General features: G+C 45.1%; 1 protein-coding gene across 1 annotated transcript; it reads left to right on the forward strand.

The window, feature by feature from the left end:
• The first annotated feature begins 1,399 nt into the window (after positions 1-1,399).
• Positions 1,400-7,907, forward strand: PITHD1 (PITH domain containing 1). The gene is made up of 6 exons (XM_060015974.1): positions 1,400-1,714; positions 2,350-2,393; positions 2,760-2,837; positions 5,554-5,658; positions 6,327-6,435; positions 6,974-7,907. Exons 1-6 carry the CDS (start codon positions 1,517-1,519, stop codon positions 7,073-7,075), a joined length of 636 nt encoding a protein of 211 aa, XP_059871957.1. The 5' UTR covers positions 1,400-1,516; the 3' UTR covers positions 7,076-7,907.
• The last annotated feature ends 1,357 nt before the right edge of the window (positions 7,908-9,264 follow it).

Below are 9,264 nucleotides of genomic sequence, written 5' to 3' on the forward strand. Positions count from 1 at the left end.
TTTGCAGCCCCCAGTCTGGTCTGGATACTTCAGAGCCAGAGTGAAGGGTAGGGGCTATCCAAAGTATCTCTTAACTCTCTCAACTTCCTATCTCTCCCCGTCTCCACCAAGAAGTAAGAACGCATTCTACCCCGAAACCAGAATCATTTCAACTCTAAATAGTGGCTTTCCACTCTTGATCGCAACCCAAAAGATGAGAAACATTTTAAATTGCACCTGAGTATACAAGAAGCTGAAACAAAAGTTCCATAAGTGGAGACTAAAATGTGTAATACATTCTGAATTTTCTATTTTATTCTATTTAATTTTTTAATGCCGGTCACAATCCTCTAAATGGATTTTAAGACATATCAATGGGTCACAACCAGCTGTTTGAAAGAACTGCTCTGAAACATCACATGGGGAGGGGACTTAAAGGTCATCTAGTCCAATCCTTTTATTTTACAGAGGGTAAACTGAGACTCAGAGAGGTTAAATCACTTGCCCAAGGCCACAAAGCTAGTAAGTGGCAGTGCTTGGATTTCAACCAAGATCTGACTCAACTATTGAATTCTTACCATGTGTCAGCCACTACGCCGAGTTCTTGAAGAGCATTATTTCATTTAATACCCACTGTGATCCTATGAAACAGATATTACCATTCCCACTTTACAGACGAGGAACAAAAAGTCTCAGGATGGGGAACATGACTTATTCAGGGTGTCACACAGTCAATAACAGACCCAGGACTTGTCTCCAGATTCAGCTGTCCATAAATCCTGTGGTCTCGACCACTAAGCCCACTCAGAAGAAAGTGGTTATGAAAGTGGGTTTGTGAGCTCTAAGCGCCTAAGCGTGCACATGGGCGGCAGTGATAACGTTGTGCTCCCTACTCTTCAGGGCCTTATCACTGCGCCACCAGCTCCCAAAGAACGTTGGTGGTGGGCTTCCCTGGTGGCGCACTGGTTGAGAGTCCGCCTGCCGATGCAGGGGACACGGGTTCGTGCCCCGGTCCGGGAGGATCCCACATGCCGCGGAGCGGCTGGGCCCGTGAGCCATGGCCGCTGAGCCTGCGCGTCCGGAGCCTGTGCTCCGCAACGGGAGAGGCCACAACAGTGAGAGGCCCGCGTACCGCAAAAAAAAAAAAAAAAAAGTTGGTGGTAAACGAAAAGAGAACAGACTTTAGCCTAAGGAGGAGGAGGATTCGAAACGCAGCCCGGAACACCAGTTTAATCTCTGTTTAAACTCGGAACACCAGTTTAACCTCTGCTTTTCAGTTTCCCCATCTGTGAAGCTGGGACTACAATAGCATCCGTCTCCAGGACTGAAAGAGCCAATCTTAATTTCCCGGCCCCCGGAAGCGCCTTAGCAAACGTCGACCCTTTCCGAGCCCCGCCCTCTTCCCCCCACGCGCTTGCGCCGCACAGGGGCGCCTTTTACGACGCGGCGGTCGCGGCGCGCTTGGCGGCCGGAGCGAAACGAGCGAGCCGCGGGTGGCGGCGGCAGGGCACGGGGACGCGCGGGCGGTGGCGTCGCCATGTCGCATGGCCACAGTCACGGCGGGGGCGGCTGTCGCTGCGCCGCCGAACGTGAGGAGCCTCCCGAGCAGCGCGGCCTGGCCTACGGCCTGTACCTGCGCATCGACCTGGAGCGGCTGCAGTGTCTCAACGAGAGCCGCGAGGGCAGCGGCCGCGGCGTCTTCAAGCCGTGGGAGGAGCGGACCGACCGCTCCAAGGTGGGCCTTCCGGGGCCTGGGTGGGCGGGCGGGGACCCGCGCGGGGCCTCAGGCCGCCCGTCTGCTCTGTCAGTCTCATTTCTGAAGTTAAAAATAACCACGGCCCGATTGCCAAGCGCTTTCCCGTGCCCGTCTCCTGACACCCCTTTGAGAGGCGAACAGGGTCGAATCTCCCCATTTTGTAGGTAGAGGAGCCGAGGCCCAGAGACGGGAAAGGGCGCTTTGCTTTACACGGCCAACGTTCAGTTCCAGGGCTGCGGGGGGTAGTGAGGGAGGATGACCCATCAGGGCGTTTTCCCTACCGTTTGACCACTGGTCCTAGTGGTTGCCTGATTACTTATCACCTGATGAAGACCGAAGACCAGCCTAGGGAGATGAAGCACGTTATCCTATCTAGAGTATTTACCATTGTGGGGCGTAGAGCCATTTGAAAGCTGTGGACCGCATAGGCACAGATCTCTGCACACAATTTCAGGAGGCTAGTTGGTGCAGGAAGTTAATAAGTGCTGGAAGACTGAGGGCGGTTGACTATCTGCATTGCACTCCAGCTGTAAAGCAGGGTGGAAGATGCCTAAAATCGTAGGCGCTCAGCAAATATTTGTTGCTTTCTCCTCTCTCCTCCTTCTCCCCTCCAGTTTGTTGAAAGTGATGCAGATGAAGAGCTTCTGTTTAATATTCCGTAAGTATTTCTTTGGTGCTTGCCTCAGGCTAAAGAGGCTGTACCCATTTGCCTTACCAGGATTCATTCCATGGTTGTGTCAAGAGCACACCTCTGTTTCTGGAAATGGGGTAAATTACTGAGGTGGGTGTGAGTAGCTTTCTTGGTGCAAAAAAGATGTATTTGTTAAAAGATAACTGAGAAGTCAAGGTAAATTTTTTAGAACCAAAGAATACCAGAGGCAGACATGATCTTAGAAATTACCTAGCACAAGTCTGACACATGAGTAAACTGAAGCCCAGTAAGGGGAAGGGCCTTGCCCAGGGTCACACAGCTCAGCAGAGATTGAACCCCAGGTTGACAACCCTCTTTTTTGCATTCTGGCAGATTTACAGGCAATGTCAAGCTCAAAGGTATCATTATAATGGGAGAAGATGATGACTCACACCCCTCTGAGATGAGACTGTAAGTGGCAAGGGTCTAGGCCCTCAAGAAGCTCCTATCCCTTTTTCTCTTTTCTCTGGTAGCACTTTATTCCAGAATAGTCTAATTTTTTCTTTTTACTGGGTTAAATATCTCCTCCCCCTCTTAAAAAAAAGTCTTATGTTTGTTCTGCATTGAAATACACTTATCTGTCTCTTCCTGAATTAACGACATTTTTAGATTAAGTATCTTTAGCGCCAACAGCTTGTCTCTCTTCAAAGTATTTGCTGTGGCACCATTGGCGTCCTATAAATGCCAACTGTTGATGACTTTGCAGTTTTCTTAATAACCCAGCTGCAGATCTCAAATGATCTTTAAGGAGTCTACTTTGGGGTTAGCTTCAACATCTTCCCTTGCTGTTTCAGACAATTACAATCTTTCTGTGTGTTTTGTTGAGATGGAAGCAGTCCATCTGAGTTTACATGGCCTTTAGTTAGCAAAGTTCTATATACTCCTTGTAACATGGAATCTGTTCATACTAGAGCTAGTACTCTCTTTCTGACAAGTTGCCTTATTCCAGCGTAGCCTTTCTAGAGGAGGGGACACTGCTTTCTGAGGGCTGCAGAAGCAAATATCAGAAGAACTTTACATAAAAAGTTCTTCTGAAAAATTGATCAATTTAAATGAGAGATTTAAGAAATGGACACTATTTTTGAATGTTAGAAACATGAATTTGAAAGCAAATCCACATATTTAATCATTGTAAGGAAACAAAGTACGTTTGAGGTGATGCTTTCTGGGACTCGTTTACTTGTGAGATGGATTGACTGGACAAGACTAGACATCCATGTTGTGTTGTAGTTAAGAGGGGGCTCTGGGGTAAATAGTCGGGTTCAAATTCTGGCTGTACCGCTTGCTAGCTGCATGACTTGGGCGATACTTCTCTGTATCCCAATGTTTCCATATGTAAAATGGCAGTAATAGTCTGAACCTCTTAAGATTGTGGAGAGAAATGAGCTATAACATGTAAAGAGCTTAGAATAAATCTGGAATGTAGTATGTGCCCCGTTTTGTTTTGTTCGTTGGTTGGTTTTGGGTGGGGGGGTTGGCTGCGCTGCACAGCTTGTGGGATCTTAGTTCCCCGAACAGGGATTGAACCTGGGCCCTCAACAGTGAAAGAGCAGAGTCCTAACCACTGGACCGCCAGGGAATTCCATAGTATGTGCCTGGTTTTGGAAAGGCAGGTGCAAATGCTTATAGAGCCCTCAGTTCTAAGCACTTTGCACTTTATCAAATCTAAGATGTCATTGATTATAAAATGCACCATTATTTTATGTACCGTTGATAAAGAAAAAAGCGGTGTCTGTTCAACTATGACATGTCACTGATACATTCAGAAAAGTTAACTTGAGACCTTAAATCAGTGAAATTTGAACACAAACTAGGTGTTAGATGATATTAAAGAATTATTGCTAATTGTTAAGTTGTTCATTGTAAAATGGTATCATATTTTTTTTTACGAAGTCCTTACTTTGTAGAGATATATACGGACATATTTATGAATGAAATGATACGTTTGAGATTGCTTCAGAATATCAAGCGCAAACAAAATGGGGGTGATAGGCAAAATTGGCATCTTGAATATTGAAGCTCAGTAATAAGTATGTGGAGATTCATTATATTTTTCTTTTTACTCTTATGTATGTTTGAAATTTTCCATAGTAAAATTTTTTAACAAGTGTGTCTCTTAGAATTGATTCAGTTTAATATCCACATCAACCGTATGGGATATGTACTATCACTATCCCCATTTTACAGATGATGAACTAAGAGACAGATTAAATCACTTGCCCAAAATTACACAGCTGGTCAGTGACAGAACCAGACTTTAAACCTAGGAAGTCTGGCTCCAGAGACACTGCTTTTAACCACAGTGCTACTACACTGCCTCTCATAATGCTGCTTATAAATGTTCACTATTATTATTCTGTGCATCATTCTTAGAAACACTTTGAAGCAAACATTTGCTTTCCAAATGTTACCTGCATTTTGCTGCAGCTAATATCTAGGCCCCTCCCACGTGGGTGTGTTAATAAGACACTAGAGATTGGGGGTATGTGTGGCCCAGTCCTTTAGCATTTGTGAGTTACAGAGGAGACTGCTGTTTCTTAGATATGTCTTTGAAAATTTGTTTCTTCACTAGCAGTTTTACTTAACTTTCCAAAGCCCATTGTGAGTTGGCGGCCTTTTGTGCTTTCTTCAAAATGGAAATCCCCAAGTTGTATTTTTTTAAGACTTGTAAGATGACTCTGTATATAGGGTAATTTTGAACACAGAAAAATGCTTGAGTGTTGGGTTACCTGATCTTATCTCTTAACTGTGTTTAAGATGTTTCTGCCAAAGTATTTTTTCCCCATGAGTAAGCTGTTTTATTTAACATTCTCAGCTTGGTCTGAATGTGCTGAGTTGCTTATTTTCTCCATGCATTTGCTGCATGTGACCCAGTTTGAGCTATCGCTTTGTGTATTGCTTCTCATGCGCTCTTAACCCACTCAAAGATGCCACTGGCTTATGTTGCAGTTCTCAGCTCTTGTTGGATTAAAGATATTTGTGTATAAATGCCAGTAAAATGCCATTTCCAAAATTTGATCTCCTGTTGATAGAACCGAGGGCAGTTGAGGAGTCAGTAGGAAGTTCTGAGAACCTGAAAAATGTGATGATGCACATTTCTTGATTTTTCTCCCCTTTCCTTTCTCAGGTACAAGAACATTCCACAGATGAGCTTTGATGATACAGACAGGGAGCCAGATCAGACCTTTAGTCTGAACCGGGATCTTACAGGAGAACTAGAGTATGCTACAAAGTAAGCACTGGGCCTCTCTTGCACTCTTTGGCTTCTGAGAATGGCAGGCGCTCCCTCACTTGCAGTGAGCATCTGTGCATTAGCATTTAGTGGGCTTGCCATTGTTTTTGGCCCATCTCCTGCTTCCTTAGCATCAGAAACAAGTTAAAACAGTGGAGAGCCCTGATCCTAGGCTTGGTCAGATTTTGGCAGAGCTTCAGTGCAAGCCACAGACTTGTTAACCTGGAAGCAATTGACAGATTTGAATGAGCTCCTAGTATGGTCTTAGGAAAGATGTTTTCAGAATTCCTCTTTGCATAGTGGGCTTACAGCAGCCAAGTTACATGTGACCACCTTACCTCTCTCATTTTCCTACTGAACTTGCTTTCAGATCCCTGCGTGGTCGCACAGCATTTCTCATTCCTGTTCCTTGCGGGCAGGGGCAGTGTTGATTCATTTTTCTGTCCCTATTGCCTTGGACAAGATCTGGCAGATGTTCAGTAAATGTTCACTGTATTCATTGCTTGCCCAAAGGAGAAGAATGAGACGTAAGACCCCAAGATTGTTCTCTGACATTTGCCTGGGTTTTACCACAAGATGGAGCTGGAATTGACTTTTTTGACATGGGTAGTGAGCTTCTCACTGAACTCTTAATTGTTGTCTTCTCTCTCCGCTCTTTCATCCTCTAGAATTTCTCGTTTTTCAAATGTCTATCATCTCTCAATTCATATTTCAAAAAACTTTGGAGCCGATACCACAAAGGTCTTTTATATTGGCCTGAGAGGAGAATGGACTGAGGTAAGATGGGGTTGGAAGTATTATTGCCCCTCTAATATGTGTACATATGTTTGTATATCTGCATGCTGTGGTGGTAGGAGCTTGAAGGAAAGGAAAAAGAGCAAGTGAGACATTGATTGCTCCCAGTCTAGTTTTTCTCGGTTTCATCACTGTAAACTGTCTGTCTCATTTGACAGGCTATAGGAATTTTAAGGGGGTTGAAATAATACAGTTGATATCAATGCAGTTTTTCACCTTAAAATTCTTTCCTTCATTTAACATTGTTGGTAACGTTTCTTGTTCTGGGCACCAGAGATAGGGTGATAAACAAGATAGACAAGGTCTTCTTCTCATGGTGCCTCCATTATAGTAGAGGAATGGATCTTCTAAGTGATGGGGTGAATCATTGATTCGATCTTACCCAGGCTTCTCAGGATAAAAAGTATCAGAACGGGGAATAGATTAGATGATGACTTCTAGAAATGAGCCTGAATAAGGACCACTCCGTTGAGTGGTCTAGGCAATGGCCAGCTGACCCAGCCTCTCAATTTTCTTGCAGCTTCGCCGACATGAGGTGACCATCTGCAATTATGAAGCATCGGCCAACCCAGCTGACCACAGGGTCCATCAGGTTACCCCACAGACACACTTTATTTCCTAAGGGCTGGCCAAGGCTCCCACAGAGGCGTTGTGTCAGTGAAGATGTACGACATGCTGTTGGGAAAGACAGAGAGAGATGGGGCTCCAGAGAGAGTTGGCTGCCACAGCCTCTGCCAAGCTTTGTCTTTGGGGCTTGCTGCAGAAACCTGACCTACGGAAGACACCACACCCCCGGGAAGGGTCGTGTGGGTGCCGAGGGACAATCGTGGTTCTCTGGGGCCCTGCGGAAGTTGGGTCTTGGGGTGGTCAGCACCTGGCAGTCATGGATAATGCCTGCCTTCCCAGTTAATGTGGCCACAGGATCCCAAGTGTCTTGATGCTTTGTGGCAGGATTTTTGTGTGACTTGTTTTTTTTAAATGGAGACTCCTCCTGGGCTGCAGTAAACTTTGTGAAGCCTCAGCATTGTGTTCGTATTAACCACCAGGAGGGTGTCGAGCTAGAAGTCCTTGTCCCTGCGTGCTCCTTCTCCCTGTCACCTTTCACCATTCTTGTCAAGCTGCCCAGCTTGGAGTTGTCTGTTGTGCGCTAGTGTCCCATGGTTATAGTTAGAAGAGCAAGAATCTCCTGATAATGCGTAATAGCTTGAGAAGAAGTTCTTTTTTCCTGCTAACCAGGTAAGCAGTCTGAGGAGAGCATGGGCATCGTTTCTGTGTTTGTTGGGATCCTGGTCAGGGTAAGATTGGGACTTAGATAAGATTCCTCTTGGGACATCCTTAATATTTATTAGCTTCTAACTAGTGTTGTAAGCCCAGTTGCCAATTTGGAGATCTCAGTTCTTCTCTTCATGGATTTTTATTCACTGTGACTAATAAGCTTCCTAATAAATCCTTGCCAGACTTAATGTTTGTATATTCTTTTGAGTTCTTGGTAGTACTCATGAAACCTTTACTGAGAACTGTATGAAACTTTGAAATCTGTTGTTGTTTGGGACCAGGTAGATGATAAGTGCCACAATTAAATCGACACTAGATCAGTATCTCCAGGAAAGGTCAGGTTTAATTCTGTACAGTAGGCTAAAAACGCTCCTACACCCACCCACCCACATTTTGTAAAGAAGAAGGTGAGGTTAAAAACCTTCTATTCCATTTCTTAGGTAAGGAAGTAAGTTGTGATGTTTACAAAAACAAGGGAGAACAGATTCTGGAGCTCATCAGAAGAAATGATGGTGAGGAAAGTGAAGTGAGCAGCCCCTAAGGTCTGAAGGTAGACCCGAGAAGTTGGACTTAAGATTTGAAAGTCAGTACGGCAATTGGACAGAATTTAAGTATCCTAAAAGAGGGGATTTAAAGTGGTCAGTATTCTCTCCTTTGCAGAAAATAGAAACACTTGATAATGGAAATTAGTGTTGAATTTAATCCTATTGAGAGAATGCCTCTGAGGGATTGGCCCACACCGTTGCTAGCCTGTTTCTCCAGCTTATCCTGGGGAAAGCCTGCCACCACCAAGCCTTGCCCGAGCCTCAATTTCTAAAAATGCAGCCTGAAATCAACCAGAATGCAAATACAATTCTCGACGCACCAAGGGTCCTACTCACTCCTCCGCCACAGCCTATTTATTTCAGTTGGGTCATTTGGAGATAAAGAAGGGCTATGTTTTAATTTGGAGTAGGGGGAAAATAAAGTTAGAAGTGTTAGAGCAGACTAACCATTAATCCCACTAGCACTAATAACCGGTAGCCTCTGAGACAAGGCCTCTGAATTTGAGCTTCACTCTGAAGAATTTGCTCAAAGTGCCACAGTGTCTTAGGTGATTGGGGTGCAGGAGGAATTGTTTATTCTTCCACAAGCAGACCCAGCAGGGATTCTGGGAGTGGGAGCAACTGTGTTGTCCTCATCCATTCACCCCTTTTCCAACCCTGGATCCTTGGCCTGCTCTGGTCCTCTGGACCCAAAGTTTTCCTGCTCTGTGACGGGCTGAGCACTTAAGACCAAACTGCCTCTTAACCTGGGAAAAAGTGCTTTGTTGAGCTTCCAGATATACTGTTTTCTTTCAGTTCCAAAAAACCTAGTGTACACTAAGCTGGGCAAATGAGTCCTAAGCTGCTGAGGGATGACTCATTTCCTGTGTGCAGATGCCCAGAGGCCCTGTCAGGGACATGGTCCTGCAAACCCAGTTTGCCTCCCCTTCCAGCCTTTATGTGGACCCTGAGCCCCATTCCACTTTTTCCGATGCTGCAAGGAGCAAAGGGT

Source organism: Delphinus delphis, chromosome 1 (assembly GCF_949987515.2).
Source record: "Delphinus delphis chromosome 1, mDelDel1.2, whole genome shotgun sequence".
Lineage (NCBI taxonomy): Eukaryota > Metazoa > Chordata > Mammalia > Artiodactyla > Delphinidae > Delphinus > Delphinus delphis.